This window comes from Macrotis lagotis, chromosome 3 (assembly GCF_037893015.1).
Source record: "Macrotis lagotis isolate mMagLag1 chromosome 3, bilby.v1.9.chrom.fasta, whole genome shotgun sequence".
Taxonomy (NCBI): domain Eukaryota; kingdom Metazoa; phylum Chordata; class Mammalia; order Peramelemorphia; family Peramelidae; genus Macrotis; species Macrotis lagotis.
The window spans coordinates 20,516,976-20,540,757 of NC_133660.1; the positions used below are offsets into that span (position 1 = coordinate 20,516,976).

A 23,782-nucleotide genomic window follows, 5' to 3' on the forward strand; every position below is an offset into this window, starting at 1 on the left:
TGGAGGCCACAATCATAAATATATTCTAGCAATGTAACACTGAAGGGGCTGGGATGAGCTGAAACTGCAGGAGTGACTCAATAGTGTGAAAGAGGGCTCCTGTACTATGGTCAGGCTATTGTGAGATAAGAGAAATTTCAAAGAGTTGGACTGGAAGAGAGTTGAAAAGGTATGGCCAAAGTGTGACTGAAAAGGGGACAGGCTGACCTTGATCACATCATCCATCCATCCATCTATCCATGAAATATTTATTGAGTGCCTACTGTTTGTCTGATCTATTCCAGTGCTGTATTAAAACATATCCAAGTAGAATTTGAAATAGTAGGAGCAAGAAGATCTCTCAGAAGGCTTTCATCCTACAGATGAACTCTCTCACCAGGAATTATGGATGGTCATATATGGGAGTTGCTAAGGGATGAAAAAGCTATTATTGCAGTAGTGTGTCTACAGGAAAAAAATTCCCAAACGTCTTTCAACAAGGGGGAAGGCTAGGAAACAAGTCCTTATTAAGCACCCTCTCTACAAATATTGTCTCATTTGATTCTTACAACATCCTTGTGAGGTAGATTCTGTTATGTTACCCATTTACGGTGAAGAAAACTGAGGTAGACACAAGATTAAGTGACAGGTCAGATTTGAACTCAGGGATTCCTGAATTCAGGTCATTGTACTACCCTGCTTCTTTGACCACTACACTTTAAGAAGAAAAAAATACCAAAAGAAAAGAGAGTGAGTTTCATCCAAAGAATCTTTTGAGTGAAAGTATCTGTAAGAGAATTTTAAAATCAACAGTCATTTGATGAGCCCCAAAATGGAGTCTTTCAAGCCTGGGTGGCTTGCTTCAAAGGCAGTTAAGCAGAAAATGACTTTCTCTAAGTGGTTGGATTCCCTACCTTTTCTCCCTCAGTGTTCCCTATTTCTTAAGAGCTCTTGAGCTTTAGAATTACTAGGGCTAATTTGAAGGATTAAGATTGTCCTTCTTTTCCAGTCTTCTGAACTTTTAAACCTCAGAGGCTGATTAGGTTTCATAGCCTCTTCAGTAATTATTCAGTCTATTGAAATGTGCAAACCATACTGCCCACCATTTTATTTTGAATGCTCTAAAGTTATTTCATTCCTTGGAATGCCTTATATCATTCTCTCTTCTTCGTCATAAAACCTTTAAGGAGAGATAAATATTTCTTCTGATGGATTAGATTAAGTTCAATCTATTCAAACAAATATTCCTGGTATTTTATGGTCAGGTTTAAAGTTGAAAGAATTCCAGCTCTACTACCTATGTGACCTTAGACAAGTCACTTCTTAGTTACTTCATCTGTCCAATAATCGCATCTGACTAGATCACTTCTAGCTCTCTTCCTCCTTCTGATTACATTTAAAACACTTAATTTTCACTTTGTTAGTAGTAAAAAATAACTTTAGATCTTTTTCATTTCAAATTAGTGGTAAGACCAACAGAAAGAGAGGTAGAGGAAGGGAAAGGAAAGGAGGACGTGCCAGACAGGGAGGAATCTCCCCCATAATGCAGACAAGATGCAGGCTAATGAATGAGGTCTTTGTGCCATCCATCATACTTACATGCTCTTTGGTCCCCATCCCACAGGAAATCAGAACTGCGCATCAGTAAAGCAACTCTTGCTGACTCTGGGGAGTACATGTGCAAAGTCATCAGTAAACTAGGCAATGACAGTGCATCTGCCAACATCACCATCATGGAGTCCAATGGTAAGAGATGGAGGTGCCATTCTCATTTTCATCTGTGTGTAAGTGGATGCACACAGAAAAGCTTTTCCAATCCAGTGGTGGGTGGGGCATTGACCTAGTTATGCTCCTGCTCCATGAGAATCATGGAGAGACAACAGAAACAAAAGCTGAGTATGCATGTTTGTGTGTGTGTGTGTGTGTGTGTGTGTGTGTGTGTGTGTACACATGTGCATTTATAATAAGGTTGGACTGAATGCCCCCTATTTTTCTGAGATGTGCCACCATAGACATGGTTGAGATGACTTTATGAGTAGCAATGCTTTATATTTCCTTCATTGATCTTACTTTAAGCATTTCTTCTCTCCCTTCTGCCCACCCTACCTACACCCAATTGGAAAAAAAAGAAAAAAACAACAGCCTCATACCAAGATCCACAATCAAACAAAATAGCTTCCTTTGAATCCATCCCTTCTGGGAATGAATTGATTCAGCCTTGGTCCCCAAACTCAACATAGGTTCCAATTTTACCTGTAGATTACTTGCTTTCTGGCCCCTCCCCTAGCTATTATTTGACCTCTTTAATCAAATTGCTTCCTTATTAATGTAGTGTGTATCACCCAATAGATGGTGGATCCTTGGGGCTAGGAGCTGGGAGCATTGTATTTTTGTAGCCCCGAAACTCACAAATGCCCTGACTCATAAGTAATAAATAAACACTTCTGGGTTGATGAATTCCTTGACTAAATGATGATGAAGGGAAGTCTGGTTATATAAGCTTCACATTTGACACCATAGAGACAAACAGACTCTCGCTCTTATCAACAATACTTCTCTTTGGTCTCCTTTTGGCAATAGGTGATGGAATAACAATGGAACTAGGAATAATCAAGTTGGAAGAAAAACTTGCACAGAAGCACATTTAGATGCAATCTAAATCTAAGGGAAAACTTAAATTGTCAATTTTCAAAAGTGAAATGGGCTGCCTTAGAACAGCTCTTCATCACCAGAGACCTGCAAGAATAAGTTGTTCCCCAAAACTTTTATTGTGGGTACTCCACATTACCTTATGGTATTGCTTGCACCTGGCTTCAGAGTTTCTAGGAAAAGAAATGAATATGAGATATAGAAAGCTTGGAAATCATTAAAATAGGACAACTGATTGGGTATGCATAATATGGGCAGGGTGATCTAGAAATGGGATGCTGACAGTGTCTGTAGTCAAAACTGATCAGCAAACATGAATGGGGACTTTCTTTTCCACAATGGAAATCTGGTTACTCTGGCATGACCTATTCTTACTAAAACCTTTCTGACTCTTTGAAGGCAAATTTCTAAATATTTATCAACCACCCATTTGCTTTTTCCTCCTAGATCCCATCACTCTTTTGCCACATTTTGGAGAACCAAGGTCTTTGGAGGAAAATTGTTGGCCCTGTTCCAATATTCTGTGTGGCTCAACACATTTCCCCTCTTCCTTACTTCTTTTCCTTTACTCATACAACTTATTGATGATTCTGCTCTGTATAGCCTGTGCTGTCCTTACAAATGATCTAGAAGGAGCATACTGGCTGTTTTCCATGGATGAGGACGACTAGACTCCAGATGGTTACTAGTTGATTGACCCTGACCAATTCACTTTACTGACTTCAGCCTTAAGTTTTCACCCAAAAAGTCATCACAATAATAATATCTGTTTCACAAGGTTGCTGGAGGGAGCAAAGTACCTAGCAAACATAAAATGTTAGATGAATCACTGATCTCCATTGTGGGACTATGGGTGACTTCATAGGTTTGTATATCCAGAGCTAGAAGGGACCCCAGAAAATCCAGTGGCCTCAATTTTAGAGATGGGAAGTCATAGTTTGACAAGATACATGACTTGTCCAAGGTCACAGAGGCCAAAAGACTCAGAAATGTGATTTGACCTCAAATGTGGTGACCAAAAGACTTCATTTTTCTCTCTACTAGTCAATGAGTCATAAGCTCCCATTAAAAAGCTTTACATTTACCCTTTGATAAATATAGCCTCAAAGCTTCAGCACTTTAATTAACATTTATTAATCCCCACTGGATGTCTCTGACTTTTTTAGATGTCAAACATATGAAGATAAAACTCAAGGAGCTTACGTTTGCTAGAGGAAGAATCCATTGACCATGCAGCTTTGGGATTGATCCCATAGGAACAGTGGGGTATATAGGAATATAGTAGCTGTTTGATTTTTGTATGTCTTTTTCTATTGAGGATAATGGGATAGAATTCCAGAGAGATAGAATTGATTTAATGGTAGTTTTTACCTGAAAAAAATCTCTACCATAATACAGCAATCAAGCCCTTGTTTGAAGATCTCTAAGGAGGTGGAACTGAAGTTTGAGTGAGCCCATTTCACTTTGCAAGAGCTATAATAATTAGGAAATTTTTCCTCACTTCTAGTAGAAACCTGCCTCCTTAGAGCTCTCACTCACTGATCCTGCCCTCTGAGGAGGCCATACTCAGTTCAGTAAACCATGGCAAGTTTTAAGGATGCCATCAGAAACAGAAGTCTTGCATCTTTTCCACCTAAGAATCTGTCAAATTCTTGAACGCAGCTCTTAAATCCACTCTAAGTCTTCTCTAAACACCCTCCATTCCTTCAGCTGATACTTACTGATATGGATTCAAGTTTTTTCATTATTAAAATGGCCTTGCTCCAATTACTTCATTGCTTATAAGCAATGGCATTCACAACTGGGTATGGTCCACCAGATGTAGCCCAGTGAAAGTAGGCTACAGAGGGATTTTAGATAAATTCCTGATTCCTGGAAACATCAATTATCTTAGGACAGCTTAAAATTTTGTTTTATTTTATTTTATTTTTAGATTTTTCAAGGCAATGGGGTTAAGTGGTTTGCCCAAGGCCACATGGTTAGGTAATTATTAAGTGTCTGAGGTCAGATTTGAGCCCAGGTACTCCTGACTCCAAGGCCAGTGCTCTATCCACTGCTCCACCTAGCCGTGCCCCCACCCTTTGTTTTATTTTTAATCTGATTTATCATACTTCTAACTCTTATAGAATTTGCAGTCCATTAAACCTCACCCAGATCTTTCTTTCAGACAAGTTACTATCTAACCATGTCCCTCTCCCTTATCATTGTTGAGTGGAATTCTTGGACCTACATAATACTTTGCATTTATCTCCATTAAATTTCATTCTTTTAGAATTCATTCTCTAGCCTGTTTATATGGTTTTCCATCTTAATTCTTCTCATCCTCTGTGTTATCCTTCCTAATATTATGTCATCTGCAAATTTGCTGAACATATTCTCCATGTCATTTTATTTTTCTTTTCAAAGATTTTATTTACTTTGAGTTTTACAATTTTTTCCCTAATCTTACTTCCTTCCCCCCACCCTGCACAGAAGGCAATTTGACAGTCTTTACATTGTTTCCATGGTATGCATTGATCTAAGTTGAATGTGATGAGAGAGAAATCATATCCTTAAGGAAGAAACATAAAGTATAAGAGATAGCAAGATCAGACAATAAGATATCAGACAATATGATATTTCTAAATTAAAGGTCTTTGTTCAAATTCCACAGTTCTTTCTCTGGATACAGATGGTATTCTCCTTCATAGACAGCCCCAAATTGTTCCTGATTATTACACTTGATGGAACAAGCAAGTCCATCAAGGTTGATCATCATCCCCAGGTTGCTGTTAAGGTGTACAATGTTTTTCTGGTTCTGCTCATCTCACTCAGCATCAGTTCATGGAAATCCCTCCAGGCTTCCCTGAATTCCCATCCCTCCTGGTTTCTAATAGAATAATAGTGTTCTATGCATGTCATTTTCTAAGTCAAGGATAAACAACATTGAACAGCAGAGCCAACCATAGACTCCCATGAGCACTATCATGGAGACCTCCTGCCAAATTGATATTGGACCTTTAATGACTTCTCTTTGAGATTTGCCATTTAAACAATCCAGAGTTTCTCTAGTTGCAGTTTTGTCTATTTCACATTGCTTCACCTTCTCCATCCAAACATAGAATGAGATACTTTCTCATAACCTTCCTCAAATTCTAGGTAAACTATATCTAAATACATTTTCTTGATTTATTCAGGTTAAAAACCATATAAAAAAAAGAAAACAGGATTAATGTGGCATAATAATTGAAATTATGTTGACTCTTTTTAGGCACATTTCTTAATATTTATCAACAACTCATTTAATGATCTTCCTTATTGCCTCATACTTTCATTACCTTTCATCTGGACTATTGTAGTAGCCTCCCATTATATCCTTTTTTTGTCAGATCTCTCTTTGTTCTTGTCTATCCTTTACACAACTGACTAAATTTTTTCCTTGCTCAGAACTCCACTCCACAGAAGTTCCCTCTCACTATGTGGATAAAACACATTCCAGGCTAACCTACTTTTCCATACTTATTTCATATTTGTATCTTTCTTGGATCTGAATTGCTTCTCATATTTATATTTCATCTCCCCTCTCCATGCCTTGCATAGAAAGTCTTTTATGTCTCAAATGTACTTCTACATGAGACCTAATCCTCTTATCCTTGGAGCATTCCCTTCTTTGGTGTGTGTGTGTATGTGTGTGTTGCTTACATACATACATCTATTTCTCCTGATCGACGGTCAATTCCTAAAGGCAGAAATTAAAAAAAAACTCTTTTAATCCTCAGAACTTATCATAGTATTTGACAGTTAGTAGACATTTAATAATTGCTAGTGAATGATTGATTTATCCTATCACGTCCAGGAATTCAATTTGCATAAAATCAGACTAATCTTTGTATTAGAGCTATGGATTTGGTTCATCTTGATAACAGACTGAACTCCCCAATAATGACTGAATTGGGAATGTAATTATAACTGCTGAGGTTTTGTTGTATTGGTCATAGGTCTCCCATTAATCATGGAAAAAAATGTTCATTAACTCTAGGAAGCATGGCCAGAAAGACAGAGTAGAAAGAAGAGTTGATGTGCTTGCAGGTTCTTATCCCCAGAACATTTGCAGTTTTTTTGACAGGTTTCTAAAATCCCTCAGCTGTATAGCAGTGAGTCTTCATTCTGCAACTAACAGTGGGTTTCAGTCTAAGAGGTAGCTCTGTGTTGCTGGGTTCCTGTTCTCCTTTGAAAAGGATCATCCTGATTGGTTTCATAGATACCTAGGATGACTCAAATGCATTGATAGAGTGAAATGAGCAGAACCTGGAGAGTAATTGATTAATTAATGGATTAACAAATCCATATAAACTTGTTGAAAGATGCTGAAGCATGCACTGCCCAGCCATATCTCCAGAGGACCAGGAATGAAATCTCTACACTTTCTGCAAAGAGGTGATAGACTCAAAGTTTAAAATGAGAAACATTTTTGCATATGGGAATTATCTCTTCTTCCACTGGGAGTAGGGAAGAAGTGAGATGGAGGGGAGAGATAAATTGGATTATTGAAACATAAAAATTACACAAAGGGAACAGAGACAAGCAGATTCACATTGAAAACAACATATGGAATTGATTATCTTCTTAAAGGAAAAGGCAAACTCTTGCTAAGAGTATTGGGGCTTTGTGTTCAATTGACTTTTTCTGGCTGTCTATAGAGATGCATGGTGAATTTGGTACTTGCTCATTTTTAAGAAAGGGGGTATATTAATTAAAATAAAAAGATTACTGTGTTAAGTTATTGACCATGGCATACTTTGTTTACAGAAACCATAGAGAACCCAAATCACTCTTGGATGTTTTATGGACAATTCTGGAAACTTGGGGGTTCACACATCATGTAAAACTTGGTCAATTTAGTATATAAAACTCATAATAGAATCTTCTGAAATTAGCTCTTTATCTTTGATCATTAGAAATGCCCTTTTCAGAAAGGGTTTGTGCCCAAATTGGGGTATTTTTTCAGAATCCACATTAATTTATACAATATTATTGAAGTTCTGTAAACAGACATGTCCCTCCCCTTGTCTTCCTTGGTGTTCTCAGCAGAAGTCACTTGACTGCTGGCAGATGCTGATGGTGTTTCTCATTAATTCAGCTTAATGAAAGGGCCACCCAGCACATATGAACACATTTCATTTTCCAAATTCCTCAGAGAACAGTGTGTTGCTGACAGGAAAGAAAAATCAAGAAGCCTGGGTTCACAAATCCATTTTGCTTCTTCTTGTAAGTGGAACTTAGATTTAGTGATTTACAATTTTGCTTTTGGCAGGATAGATGTATTTTCTAAAAGGAAAGACAATCTATAATATTCAAGCAGACTTTCTGCACCAGGATCTTTATTAGCAAGATGAGAGTTTTTCATTAGCAAAATTGTTTGGAAACCGAGGAAATTGCAAGTCATGACTGATGATCATTTCTGAGTTTGCATTTTCCCAAGAAATGTTATGGACAGAATTTTCCTGGAGGCTTTCATTTGGAATCTTGAAATGAAATTCTCTCTGCAGACTAGAAATCTCATTTTATTACAGAGATGATCAGGATTGGGTTTGCATTTGTGCTTTAGGGGAATTAGGTGATGCTTTTTTGGTGAGTGACTTTGGAAGTATTAAGAAATACATCTTCCTGGTGATACTCTGTGAGTCATGAAATGTGAAAATATTCACAGAATCAAAGGTGAAGACCTCTTAAAGGACAATGGTGGATGTCTGCAGATAGCAACTAATTGTACATTGAACTTACACTGGAAAAATCAGGTGTTGGGTGCATCAAAGACATGTATCATCAAGGGGGTGGAGATGGTGAGGAAGAGTAGTTGCATACTAAGAAGAAGGGCTAAATGTTGTCCAATGTATCTTTTCCATTATCATCTTCATGATTCCAAGGAAAAGTGAAGAGGTCCATAACAGTTTTGGGTGAACTTCCTTTAGTGAACTTAATGAGAATAACTGGGATAGGATGGATGGATTTGATGGGTTATTTGCATTACTGGGGGGAATATGTGCATTCATGCTATCAGAAATCTGTTACTTAGGTCTTTTTTTGGGGGGGGGGAGAGTCAGCTTAAAGAAATTCTTTGTTCCTAATTTCTCTGTAATTATCTCCTTTATTCTAAAACTATTTGCTCAGAGAGATACAGGGCCAGTGATTATCTTAAAAGGAGGATGATGAAAAACATTATCTTTTTTATCTCACAGCTAAGTGGGTACAATGAATTAGACACTTATCAGGAAGACAGAGCTGAATCAAATGGGAAAGACACAACTTCTGTCTTCCTCAGTTTCCTTAACTGAAAAATGGGCATAATAGTAACACCTACTTCTCAGAGCTGTTACGTAAATCAAATAAGTTAACATTTGTAAAATACTGACACATAGTAGGTACTTAATAAATGCTTGTTCCTTTCCCTAGTATTTCTGGCATAGTTGCAATTCATCTATTTGTTGAATGACAAAATACAGCAGAACATTTTTTGTCTACCATGAGTAAGATCCTCATGCTCTATTCTTAGAGCTTTGATGAATGGACCATGGGACTGTCTTTTCCAAAAATCCACTTGGTTACTTTGCTTGGATAGGTGAGATTTTTTTTTTATCAAAAAAGCCTCTATTCTCTCTTGATTGCTATTTATTATCGATGCTAAATGCTTTAAAGTCCAAGAGAAGAAAGAAAATGATTTGAAAGTTCTTCAGAAATTCCACCTTAGATTGTCCCAGAAAGTCTCTTAGTTCTTGCTACCTGAGGGAGTTCTCAAGACATCTACAACAGCAAGCTTCCATCTTGGTCTTATTTTCATTGGTTGCATCCTGGCCATCATAAACCTCCTTTGATGGATTCATTGAATTCTTGAGGAAAAATGGGTCACCACTTGAAGAATATGAATCAACATTGACTTCTGAACCCATGGAACAAAAGCTTTTATTTTACTCATCAGTTGAAGCTGATGCTACAGATAAGGGGAAAATGTCTACAAGCTCAAACTGCTAGAAATTGATTTGCTTTTCAATGATCCCACCATGAAAATGGCTTTCTTCCTTGAGAGGCTTCACTTCTCCAACTATACACAATGAGAACTTCTGTCAGCAGTAGTTTGCTACCTTTCTTGATTATTCCAATGGTTACATTGATATATGTCTTCTTAAGGAGCTGCCTCCCTCTGGGTCACATATATGCTCTCTGATGGAAATGGTTTATTATTTCTGCTAATGTTAAATAACCTCAGTTCATGCTTGCTGATCAAGAATGAAGATACCGGCTAAAATCATCATCCTATTTGTATTTTTCATTCTCTTTGGAAGTTCAAGAATAGGATTTCCCTTCACAGGGGCATTTCTTTTCTTTTCCCATTGCTATATGTACCAGTCTGGTTCTGACTGGTATTTGTTGGTGTGGCATAACTTTGTGTTGACCTTTGTGTTTTACAGAGACTGTAACTAGCATGCCAGCATCTACTGAAAGAGCAAGCATGCCATCAGGTAAGTAAAGTCAGCTATCATCAAGCTTGATGCCCTGGATCTGCTGACTGTTAGCTCTACTAAAAAAGGTTTTCTGCCTTCAGAACTTCCCCCTCCTTTGGCTTGTCTACTAACAATTTCATCAAGCATGCTCTGCCACCTGGCTCCCATTTGGGCATCAGTTTGGGGAAGATTGCCCACATTTGCTGATTGTTTCTGGTCAAAACCTGAACTTTGAAATAAATTTGAGGAGCAGTAGGATTTGCATGGATAGTTTTAAAGTTGTGGCCATTGGTTCCTCTTGTCTCCCTGCCAGGACATCACTTTCTGTCCAAACATACTTGACTAACTGGATTTTTGGTAAGATAGTATTGGAATTCACAAGACTGTTGTATTTGCAGCACTATTCTAGAGGGCAGAGTACTGTGATTTGACCCTACTTTTGGACAGTAAAATTAGTAATAGCTATTAGGGTTCCTTCAAGGACATGGTTCCTAGGACAAACTCTGACCTATTGGCATGGATATGAAATGCACATTTAAAAACATGCAATGAGCACCATGGCTGCTGTTGGTAAACATCTCCATCTTGAAAACTACAAAAGAAAGGAATTTTTGGCCAGATGTGGTAATTATAGTAGATTCTACAAGTTAAGAAGTCTAAAGTCATACAAGGAAGAGCCTTGGGATTGTTTTGTGAACTATTTAGAGTTCTCTTTCAGTATCCCTAAAGCCAAATGATTCTGCCCATTCAGGAGATGAAGTAAAGCAAGCTCCTAGGTTTAGGACATGAAATTTGATTATAAGGATGAGGCAGTAATTCTACCTGAAATATTCATCTCTATAAAAATCTATGGACACTCATTCTACACAGCCACATTCAGGAAAACAAAATGAACTAAGACTAGAAGACACTTGGAAGAATGTGTATGGCAATTGACATCATAGGGAAGAGGGACTGGAAACATAGTAGAGATCATTCCTTGGGGAACAGGAGTACATTTGTGTTAGCTCTTTCCCTTCTACTGCACGTAGGTTGCAGTGACTCAGTATTCCAGCATTTAGAAGTCTGTGATATGCTGGAAAATTGAGGAACCAGAGCATGAGAAGACATCCCACAAGTCAAATGATAGAGAATCTATGAGAAAGATGAAAGATCACACATCAAGAAAAACAAATCCTGATTTAAAATGAACTCTACAAGCAAATAAGAGATCATAAAAAACAAACCAAAAGCTTCCAAAAGAAATAAAATATGTGCAAATACTATATAAATATATGATATATGAAAATGAGACTGTTGTGGTCTTATTAGATATTATGGAAGGAATGATGAAGCCCTAAATAGATCAAAAGAAAATTTTCAGAAGTTAGAAATGGACTTGTCATAATAATCAGTTCTCAATGCAGAAAAAACAAGTATACAAACAGCAGAATAATATATATATATATATATATATATATATATACATGTATATATATATGTATACCTATCAGCATAGACATACATGTGTGTATATGATGTATATGCACACACACACATACCACTACATGATGGCAATTTCTCCTAAAAATGGAAGTTGTGAGGAGAAAATGACTTGGAATGCAAAATAAATACTACAGTGGAGGAAAAAATGACAAAGAAGAAAGAAATAATGTTAAAAGAACACATGAATTCTATGTCTGCCAAGATAATACCTTGGAGACAGAATATCTGGAGATTGGGTTAGAATAGCTTGTCCTGGAGAACACAACAAATTATTTTTTAAAAAATCTGAATTATGTAAGTTTGGAAATAATGAAAAAAACCCAAACCTAAATACAAACCTTTATCCAGTACTTCTGAATAAAAGACAGCAATGCAACAATAAAGAGAATCCACAGAATTTCATCATAAAAAAAAGAATATTCTTTAACCTCTGAGTTATGGAGTATTTTCATTTTTAATCAGTTACATCTTTATTTTTTCTTTAAATATGAAGGAAAGACAATTCAAATTATTTAAAATTTTTTTTCATTCTAAAGAAATCTCAGGAGACAATGTATTTTAAAAGGCAAAAAATCAAACTTTAATAATTTAAGGCAATGTATTCTACAAATGTGATCAATGATATCAATGGATATTTGACAAAAGAATGACCTATTAGCATTGATTATTCAATTTAAAACTCCTTTAATCATCTGAAGTACAAATAGTTAAATACATTTATAAAGAAAAGGCAAATAAAATCAATTCTCATATCTAGGTTATTTTTTTAAAAGATGAGAATTCATCTATAGAATAAAAGAAATTGGAGATTATCAAATGATTAAATAAAAGACCTAATAGGTTAAAGGATAAAGATGGATTTTATGAAAAGAGAACTGTGGTAGAACACTTTATTTGAATTCCTAACCTCTGCTAAATAAGTTAGTATATAGATATATACTTTTGAGGGTTTAACAATATGGGAAATTGTATAAATGTGGAGAGGAGAGGATGAGAAAGCAGAGGAGGATACAAGTCCTATTAAGGAAAAAAATTGGGGGGGGCAGTTAGGTGGGCAAGCCACCTAATTCCATTTGCCTTGAAAAAACTAAAAAAAAAGTATATAGAAACTTAGAATTAAATATACCAAATATTTAAGGAGTGATTGCCTATTATGCAAAATATCCCTCAAATTTTCAGAAATATGATCATTCAATATCAGATAAAACAAATAACAGATTTGCTTTGATCTGTGTTATACACTCAAAGCTGTCAAAAAGTGTCCTTGAACTCCTGTGAGACAAATAGTTCAGATACCCAAACCAGGAAAAGATAAAGCAGAGAAAGAGAACACAAGATTAATATCATTAAGGAATATTTTTCCAAAAATGTTTTATTTTTAAATTATTATGCAACAGTTAAAATATGAAATACAAGGGTGGTTCATTAATAGGAAGACAAGAAAATCCCAACCTAAGAAATTGTATGAGCAAATTCAGATAAAAAACTTTTGGAAAAATGCAAAATTCATTCTGGCTTTTTAAAAAACCCTACCAATTAAAAAGATGAGTCATTTTTCATATGCTAAAATTAAACCAAAGCTTAAACCAAAGCTAACTTGGTTTGCAGTTAATTAGGAACTTTTTACCATGAATATAGGAGAAAAAATTCTAGCAACATCAGTGATAACAATAAAGCAGGATAAAGAAATTAAAACAGGAAAAAAAGAGAAAGAAGAGATTACTATTAATGTAAAGATAAGATGATTTATTTAGAAGGACTCCAGAGAAATCATCAGTTAGCACAATTAATAGCTTCAGTCAAGTATCCAAACATAAAATAAATGCATAGAACCATCAATGTTTATTATACTATTAAAATATATATACAGTATTTAGTAAGAAGGGAAGTTTCATCAAAATACTTAAGTTACCAAACTATCTGAAAGTCAGTCTTCAATTACACACTTGATTCATAAAGAGAATTACAAAATACTCTTTAAAAAGTTAAGTATGAATTTAAATAATTGAAAAGATACTCATTGCTTATATCTGGATCACAATAATGAAACTGATAATCTGATTAAGATTAATTTACAGATTCAGTCCTTTATCAGTAGAATTATCAAATATTTGAACAAAGAAAAGCTGTAGAATCTCAAGACAATAGTGGGAGGGAAAGTAGTAATGAAGGGGGTATAGATAGCATTTCCAAACTTCAAATTATACTGTGAAGTAATAATTGTCCAAAATATATGGAAAGAGTTTGAGTAAAGAAAAGACAAAAATATATCAGTGTTTCTTTCTTAACACATTCAGTTTTTTTTTTTTGCAAGGCAATGGATCTTGGACTTGCCCAAGGTCACACAGGTCAGATTTGAACTCAGATCCTCCTGACTCCAGGGCCAGTGCTCTAACCACTGTGCCACCTAGCTGCCCACAAAACTTTCAGTTTTGATCAATGTATAGGTATGGAAACAATGTACAGACTATCAGATTGCTTTCTCTGGGAGGAGGGGACAGGGAAGCAAGATGGGGGGGAAACTGTAAAATTCAAAAAACAATTAAAAAGTATATCAGTAGGACAAAATAGATAAGATCATTAACATGAATAAAAAATACCTATCCTTTGACCCAGAAATTCCCCTACTAGATATATACCCCCAGAACATTAATGACAAAAATAAATTAAGGTGCCATATACATCTTGCTATGATGGCAGAGATAATCAGAATCAAAGTAGGTGCTCCTCACTTAAACTAAACAAATTCATTACAAGAAAGTAATGAAATATTAATGTGCTACAAAAAAATGAAAAATCCAGAGAATCATGAAACAGTCTATGAAATTTTAGAAAATAAGAAGAATCAGGAAAATAATCTACGAAATGACTTCAAAAATATGAATTAAAAGAACAATAAAAAGAAACAAAACTAGAAACTGACTGCTGTATTATTTTAAAGACATATTTGCCTTCAGAGAAGAAATGAGAGAATCCAGGTACCTCCCATCCTCTATAGTGGTAACAATCCATGTGGATCAATGGTTATAGTATCAGTCTCCATGATGTTTTGGCTATTTTTTCTGAACCACTTTCCTTGTTCTCTTTTGTTTTATTAGTTAGAAGAATTGACCTTTGGTATAGAGGTGGGGAAGCTGAAAATTTGAAAACAAATATGCTGTAAAAGTAAACTATACCAATAAACTTTTTAAAAATTAAGAGTCTGACAGGATATTATTATTGATCACTTTTCCTCCTTCTACTGCCTGATAATATGAATCATCTAATAATGGGGAGTTAAATGACCAAGGAAAAAGGATGAGCCTCCACAACTTTAGCTACCACATTGTTAACCAACAAATCCACACATGTAGCTATTGCCCATGGATTATATATCATATCTGGGAATTGTTTTTCCCATCTCTTGCAGCCACTCCCAGAAGTTATTTCATTCTAGCTGTTCCTTTCCTTTCTCAGCCATTCAGTACATTCCAGGTTCCGTGATATTATTATTTTTGTAGACTTGTGATTAAATGACTAAGGCTAGAAGCTACCTTAGAGACTTTCTGGATAGTCTGCTTGATTTTATTTTTTTCTTTAGATTTATTTTTCTTAAATAAAACAATTCCTCTGTGTTGTCCTTCATCATTTTAAAAGACAAACAAAACCCTTGTAAGAAATATAGTCAAGGGGGAATATTTTCCATATTGCTCATGTCATGTGTTCCTGCATTGTGAATCTACATCTTTGACAGGAACATGTGACCCTCTTGTTTAAAGACAGGGAAACTGAGACTCAAAGATGGAAAAGGACTTGACTATTTCAGGTCCATCTATTTCTTTGTAGCCTTTTTTTTTATAAGAAGCATGTAATAACTGGAAGCAGCCTGATTCAATAGTATGAGTATTGAATTTGAGGTCTGAAGATGGGGATTCATCTCATACCAATACCTTATATGATACTGGGCAAGCCTCCCTCTATCTCTAAGTCTCTTTTTTTCCTATATTTTAAATGAGAGTTTTGGGCTTTTCAAGTCTCCTATTAATATTAATATTAATATTAATATTAATGGATATTCTTACTCCAAATCCTTCTGGGTTATCCTTAACTTTTTCCAAGTTCATATTACTCTCTCATCTCCTTTTTCTCCCCTTAATTCTGTCCAGTTTTCTTCATTGTTTTCCTCTTTGATCCCTTTCTCTTTTCCCCTTCATTTTATCCCCTCATATCCCCATTTTGCTTTTCTATTCCCTTTTTCTTTCTAATTCTGTCCATTCTTTATTTCTCCTTCCCTTTTTCACTTTCTACTTTGTTTTCTCCTCTCTCTCCTCTGTTTTCCTTCCATCTTTTTCTCCTCCTTTGTGCCTTCTACTCCCCTCTCACTCTTTTAACTTCTTTTCTCCCAAGTATCTCTCCTTTTTCTTTTTTCTCCTTTCCTTGTTCTCTCTATCAATCTCTTCTTTTCTCTTTCCTGTGTGTCCACCCACTCTTTCTTCTTTCTTGACTTCTTTCCATCTCTTTCTCTTTTTTCCTTTCTCCATGTCTCCTCCCTCTTCCTTTTTCCTTTTCTCCATTTTCTTTTTTTCTCTCCTTCTGCTTTCTCCCATTGTCAAGTTGCTGACCACTCAGCTTGGCTGTCTTCATCTTTTCAATGAATTCTTTGCATGGGAATCACCAGTTTATATATCAAGAACTGAAAGGGAACTCAAAGGCCATTTAGCCTAGTTCATCATTTCATAGTTGACAAAATGAAGCAGGAGACCTGAAATAAGTCATGGAGTGAGGTTTGAACTCCAGTCTTATTGACTTTCACTGACTTCCATTTGACTTAAAATTTCTGCTACAGCATGGTATATCCTCATGTACCCATTGATTAAACCTTTTCCTCTTCTTATGGGTTACATTGGCCTTCATTCTTCTTGACTCCTTTTTGTGGATCTCATGCTTGTTCAGGCTCAATTATTCAGTTAGTAAACATTTATCAAGACCCTTTATGTGCCAGATATGAGCTAAGCAAAGAAAGGTAAAAGACAGGCCCTGCTCTTGTGGAACTCAGTGATGGGCAAGGCAAAATTCAAACAACTGTGTCCAGACAAGTTAAATAAAAAAATAAAATGGAGAGACAGAATACAAGATAAAACAGGGAGAAGATCCTAGAATGAAAAGGGGTTGGGAAGAGCTTCCTGTATAGAAGGTGGGTTTTTTTGCTGGGTCTTGAGAGAGGTATGGAAAACACAAGAGGCAGAGGATGAGGAGAGCATTTTGGGCAATGGGGACAGCCAGGAAGAAATGGTCAGAATTGGGAGATAATATCTTATACAAGAAATATTGTGGAGACCAGTGTCACTGAATTTTATTAGGTCTTTATCAATTCCAGTTGTAGATTCAAGATGGCAGAATAAAGTGAACATTTTTTCCCAGTTCTCCCAGCATCCCTCCCTAGATCTTTATCAATCCTGACCATTAGCAGAATCAAAGAATATCCCCCTGCTAGTAAGTTCTACATATAAGTATCCTGTTAAGTGGGTATTCAAAGCTTCTCTGTGATGGAAACTAGAGTTTCCATAGATATTGAGAGCAACTTGGGAGTTAGGGGCCTGCCTTCACATCTCTGCTGAAACCTCTTTTAAGTCTAAGCTGCATCTACTGTCCCTTATGACATTCAGCTAAGCACTATTTTTTATTGATTTTCCATTGACTTTTTACTTTTCTGCTTTCTTTTCCTGGGGACTCTCAAGCATGGAACATATGTAATGGAGAACTTTGCTTGGCCAGATCTCATAATTCCTCATTGCCTTTTTCTGTTTTATAGAATACGCCACTAGACTAGCAATGTCAACAGAAGGGAGCAATACTTCTTCCTGTAAGTACCCAACCACTCCATTGACTGACCATTACCATAGTTTTGTGATGACTTTCAAGGACTTCTAATGCTATATTTCATTGTAGAGATGGAAGAATTTTTCAAAATTGTAGAGGAGGACTGTCCTAGAATTGTATTTCTTTCTGCACTTTCTTCTGAGCATGTGGAAATATAATTGTATGGAGATGTCATTCTTTTGATTGATCAACTTAGACCAATGGCCTTCAGGGTTTGGAAAAATGTCAAATACCAGGTTAGGATCAGTACTTGATTCAATTCCAACCACATAGCAGTTATCTAATAAATCCTGATTGACTTGATTTGACTTGAGTGAGTGGGATTTCTGCTTCTTTCAAAGCCTGAACTCATTGTCCATTGCCCAAGATGGGCTATGCAGATATCTCCATGATTTGGTAACTGCCATTTTTCTATGGAATGGATAAATGATATTATAGATGCTCAAATTTTAAATTTGCTAGGTAGCAACCAGTTGGGAAATGTGTTAGAAGCAAGACCATAATTGCCAATGATTTTTCACCTTTTTAATGTGGAATTTTTCCTGTAAAGGTACTTTTACCGTGAAATGGATGATTGTTCTTAGCTAGGTCCCAGGGGAACTGAAGAAATTAGGAAATTAGCAAAAAATCTGATGCTTATGAGGAGGGTTAGCATAAATAATATGAAATTGATGTGTTACAGAATTAATGGAAATGTCAGGTCAGTGTACTATATGCATTTTGTATGTACATTTCTATGTGTGCATACAAGGACAAACATTTTCTTATGTTTATATACACATACATTATGTTTATGAAAGGTCTAATTTGCTGTAAACTCCATTAAAAAAATTAGTGAAGGGTGGCTAGGTGGCATAGTGGATAAAGCACTGGCCTTGGAATCAGGAGTACCTGGGTTCAAATCTGGTCTCAGACACTTAATAATTACCTAGCTGTGTGGCCTTGGGCAAGCCACTTAACCCCATTTGCCTTGCAAAAACCTAAAAAAAAATTAGTGAAGCACTGTGATATAATGGACAGAGAATCTACCTTGGCTCTAGGGAAACATGGATTCAAGTCTTAGCTCAGAAATGTACAGGCTGATTGACCCTAGGCAAGTCCCTTATTTTTTCGATGTTCTGGGCAGCCTGCATGAACTAAGGAAGTTCTACAACAATGAAATCACAGATATCATTGCTATCTCAAAAGTCAAACTGTTCCTTGTTTATTAAACTGGCTAGTTGATTTTTTCAAATGCTTAATTGATGCCTTCTTTTAGGTGACACTCATCTGACTACCATTTCCATCATATTGAATCTCTTGTAACAAAGAAAAATAGCAAAAGGAAATATATTTAATAGCACTGAAACATTTCTTCATTCACTCAACAAATATTTGTCATTTTCAAAGAGCAAGGCATTGTGCTAGGGTGATGGAGTGTAAGAATTCTTTTTTAAAAATAGTTTTAGTTAAGGCAATGGGGTAAAGTGACTTGCCCAAGGTCACACAGCTAGGTAATTAAGTGTCTGAGGCCGGATTTGAACTCAGGTCCTCCTGACTCCAGGGCCAGTGTTCTATCTACTGCCCTTCAATTATTCTTTTAAGGAGGAAACAGCATGTACATAGGAGATTAAAATAAACAATAAATTTTTTGGTAGGGGGGCAGTGTGAGGACTAATAACTAAGGGGATCAGGGTAAGCTATCATAAAGAACAATTGAATTGAGATTAGAAGAAAAAAATCCATCAATTTTGGAGATGGAGTATTGCTCATTGGCTGCTCTGAGAAGACCAGTGATGACTTCAGGAGCATAGTTGAAAATTGGGAAAAGACAATGATGGCAATGGAGTAGTGTCAGTGATTCTGCATATATACAGTCCCTACCTCACTACCAAAGCAAGAGAAATAGATTTCACAACCTGTCATCTAGATTAAGATCAATTATTGAAATGGCTCTGAATTTGACTATCTTTTATCATTATTTTCATTTTCATAACAACTCCATATTGGTCTCCTGGCTCAGCATGAGCTCCCCAAAGTCTTGTCATAGTTCTCAAATTCCTCATTCAGCATTTCTTATGATACAATTGTATTACATTATATTCAGAATTTATCCAATTGATTGATGCCCATATTCTTTCCACATTTTTTTTAGTATTCCAAAACCTTATGCCATGATTATTTCCATCTATATATAATATTTCTCTGCTTTTAACCTATTTATAGTATATGCCCAAGGGTGGAGATGGTGGGGGGTTCTTTGGTTGAAGCTTTAGTGACTATCATGTAATTTGAATTGTTTCCTATTATGCTTGGACTGATTTACAACTCTACCATTAGTGAATTAGAGCCCTGTCTTCCCTCAGGAAGTCCAATGCTGACGATTGTCTTCTATCATCTCTGTCATTTTTAATGGATATTGAGATGAAACTGCAGTTCTTTTCACTTGAATTTGTGAATAATTTAAGACCTTTTCCACATGTTTTTCTATACATGTTTTCATCTATACAACAATAACAACTAACCTTCTATAACACTTAGGAAATGCTTGGTATCATGTAAACTCCTTTAAAATTATTTTCTTTGATAATAGTGCTGTTATAAGTTTTTATTGTTCCCATTTTAGAATTGAGGAAACTGAGGCAAACATTAAGTGATTTGCCCAGGGTCAAACAGCTAGCAAGTGACCAAGACCAGATTTAAACCCAAGTCTTCCTAACTCTAGTCACTCTGTGCACTATCTCCAAATCCCTACATATCTTAGATATCAGATTTTTATGAAATAATGAAATACAGTTTGCTTTTCTTCTGTTTAACTAATTCCCTTATAAAAAATTCACAATATTTTTGGACATTTATTTGTGTTTTTATTTTCCTTGTTATTTGCACCATAATTTTCCCTTTTTTTCATTTCCTGAAAAAACTTTCATATAATTAAAAATGATATGTCGTTAAAAAGTATATTTTTATATTTTATAGTATTTTAATATATTTGTTTAGATGTGATATCAGTTTAGTATATATCTCTAACTCTTCATATAAAGATATTTATAGTATCACATGTCAATATTTGCATCTATATATATTTATCTATCTATATATTTTATTATGGATCAACCAAGCCCCATGGTTAGAGTACTGGTCCTGTGACCTTGAACAAGTCACTTAGGTCCTGTTTGTCTCAGTTCTCTCATCTTTGAGACAACAAATTTCTATAGTATCTTTGTCAAGAAACACCAATGGGAGTCACAAACAGTAGAACATGACTGAAAACAAAGAAGAGCATATGCATATGTGTATAAATTTTTATCTATATCTCTCATTTGTTGATCTATCAGGATCATTTTAAGCTCTATTTGGAAATTATTGTAGCACACTGTAATTAGATCAGTTTTCTTCTGATTTAAGAATTATCTGACCCTAAGCCTTCTTGTTCCAATGTAGGAGCAGCAATGTAGCTCAGGCTGTGTGATATGAGTGCAGCCTTCAGGCCATGGAATTCTCTGACATATTGAATCATTAATAGACTAGTTCCCATATCACTTACTTCCTATCAGTCTAATACATTTGATGACTTGGGTCATCTGTATAGATACAATTTTTGGAATAATTTACTGCAATCAGTTATTTGGATCCTGTGTACCCCTCCAAGATGACAGTCTTCTATTCTGTAGTTTTCATTTTGTAGAGTAGGTTTGTGCAGATTTCCTAGTGAATTATATTTTCCATTTGGATCATGATATTTATCTATTGGGTGTTTTTATTTGGTTTTGCAAAATGCTTAATATTTGAAACCAAATCATAGATTTCTCCTTGGCACCTTGGCTAATGGGAATTTCTCCTGTAGGATTTCATGAATAAAGTGATTTAGTCTCCTGAAACTGGAGCTTTTCCTTTCTTCATTAGCAGGAATGATGGACATTGTCCTTAAGCACATCTGAGTGCTTATGGAGGGAAAATCACACTTCTCTTGTTTTGTCCTAGCTGCAGAGACCTGAAATGGATCTTTTAGTCTATAGCTCTATTCATTGTGTGAAATCTGACTCCTCTCTCTCATTCCACTAGCATGGATTTGTCTGAAATGCCTACATTTAGTTATTTAAAACAAGGGAGGGTGATTTCCTCTGGGGATTATTCTAATTTTTTTTCTGTGTTGTCTTTATAGACCAATTCTTGTAGTTTATTGTCCTATCTCTCTCTCTCTCTCTCTCTCTCTCTCTCTCTCTCTCTCTCTCTCTCTGTGTGTGTGTGTGTGTGTGTGTGAAGGAAAAAAGTGTTAGGTTTATAACCCTCAGAATTTTTAATGCTGTTGCACTGTTGATTTTAAAGTTGATGTCTTCAATCTGAAATCAGAAGCCTTAATTTCTTTTGATTTCTCTTCTTTGGAAAACTCCAATTTTCTCCATCTCCTACACAAAGTCTTTCTCAATTTCCTCATGTGTTAGTGTCCCGCCCCCCCACTTCTCTTTCCATAGGTATATAAGACTTAGTATATATATTTCAAATTTACATGATTTATCTCTCCCATAAAACATAAACTCCCCAAGGACAAGCATTATTTTTATCTTTAAAATTTTTCATCCTTACTGCTTAGCATGGGTTTTTTTCCCATTTTGTTTATTTAATGTTTGCTAAACTGAATTAAGTTTTAAGTGTTAAAATATTTTTCAGTGTCTTCATGCTTGCTGATTCTGATGATATGAAATAAACATAGGCTATATTTTGTATTTCCTAATATTCAATCCTGAAAAGATTCACCAAAGCCATATCAAATAGGATACTGAAGCAAACTTGATTTGTTTTGTTTTTAGCAGAGCAGTTAACTTGGAAAAGAATAGCTAGCCTATTTATTCCCCTTCAAGTTCCAGTTTCCTTTGAAAATTGCTCTGATTCTGTCAACCTTAACTCAGTCAAACTTTACTTAAAATTGATGTTTCAAATAAACAATTTGATTAGAGGGGCAGTGTTTCTAGATTCAGGTTTAGAATTTTCCCCTTAACCTTAGATGTACAAAATACCTCTTCCATTCTTAACTTGAAAAGTGATGTGACCTTCACTTTTTTTAAGAAAGTTTTTAAGATTATCCTTTTGGAGCTTATTGTGGTGTATATTGTGTAAAGTTGTAAAATGTTGGTTCAATCTATTTTCTGCTATACACTTTCCTGGATTTTTGAGCAGGTTTAATTTTTTTTCAGTTAGGCAGTACTTACCACAATGGTGGGTGTGCTTAAATTTATTGCACATTTTATTGCTGTATTCAATTGCTTCTACATCTTATTGATATGGATGCATTATAAAGGGACTGATCTAGGTAGCTTTCTATTGAGAGTCTCTTCTTGAGTTTTGTACCCAGAAAAAGCACCCTAAAGGATCCTCAGGTCTATTTATGAAGACATTGTTTTGATTCCACTCAGAAAAAAATCAAACCAATTAATTTTTCTGGTACCTTCCAGACTAGGTCTTATTTGGATCATGAGCAAGACTTGAATCTGTGATTTCTTTTTTTTGAAAGTGAAATTAAAATTTATTGTTACTATTCATTAGTTATACAACTAATTCATGACAAATAAATAAAAACAGCAAAATACACCCCATAGTTAATCTTAAAGCCTGGGGTTTGGGTGCCTCTTCAAATTTGGGGTCATCAAATTTGAATGTTGGGAATATATTCATGTCTGCTTCACCATACATCTGCTTAAGCTTGAGTAGTTCCCTGTCCAGATCTTGTTGACATTCTGGACCGTTATCAACAGGTCCTCTAGTAGCCTGCCTCTTGGATTTATATTCTCTAATCTTGTCTACAAAGAGTTTTTGAATAGGATCAAGTTCCTTATTAAATGCTACAGCTGTAACACCAATGTTTCTTCAAATATACACTGAAGTTGCAGACTGTATTAGAGATAAAAACCTGGAGAGCCTTTTAAGAGCCATGATGATCCTGGGCTACCCACTGTCCGCTCAGTCACCTTGCAAGCTGGTGAGGAGCCCTGAGAATGTGAATCTGTGATTTCTTTATGATATTGATAACTGCAGCCTTTCTTACCCACAATGTTGAGCAGGACTTCCTGAAATTTTCGTAACTAATTCTGAGCTAGAAAAATATTTCTATTTCTTTTTTTTTTGGTCAGTGTAAAATAGTGATGTTTGTTACTTAGGGAGGTGCTTCAATTCTATTTGGAAGCTGACTTGATTTTGAAGATTTCTATGAACATGTTGTCAGTAGAGGGGTCAGAAGACTGTAACTTGCATAACAAAAGGCAAAGAAATCATCACATATCTTTATAGCAATGAGAGTAATTAAAAAAAATCATCCAATGTATTCAAACATGTCTTTCTGATTCTTTGGGAAGAGA

The 23,782-nt window shown here is 35.5% G+C and overlaps 1 protein-coding gene and 1 pseudogene across 6 annotated transcripts in view; one reads left to right on the plus strand and one right to left on the minus strand.

The window, feature by feature from the left end:
• Nucleotides 1-23,782, plus strand: part of NRG1 (neuregulin 1) — an 887,736-nt gene that overhangs the window by 712,479 nt on the left and 151,475 nt on the right. For 3 of the 6 annotated variants that reach the window (XM_074228294.1, XM_074228295.1, XM_074228296.1), the window contains exons 3-5: nt 1,604-1,725; nt 10,074-10,124; nt 17,383-17,433. In XM_074228294.1, coding sequence (XP_074084395.1) covers nt 1,604-1,725; nt 10,074-10,124; nt 17,383-17,433 — 224 coding nt within the window. The remainder of the gene's footprint in view (nt 1-1,603; nt 1,726-10,073; nt 10,125-17,382; nt 17,434-23,782) is intronic. The other 3 variants (XM_074228298.1, XM_074228299.1, XM_074228297.1) reach the window with 2 other exon arrangements.
• Nucleotides 22,935-23,401, minus strand: LOC141517354 (ATP synthase peripheral stalk subunit F6, mitochondrial-like; annotated as a pseudogene).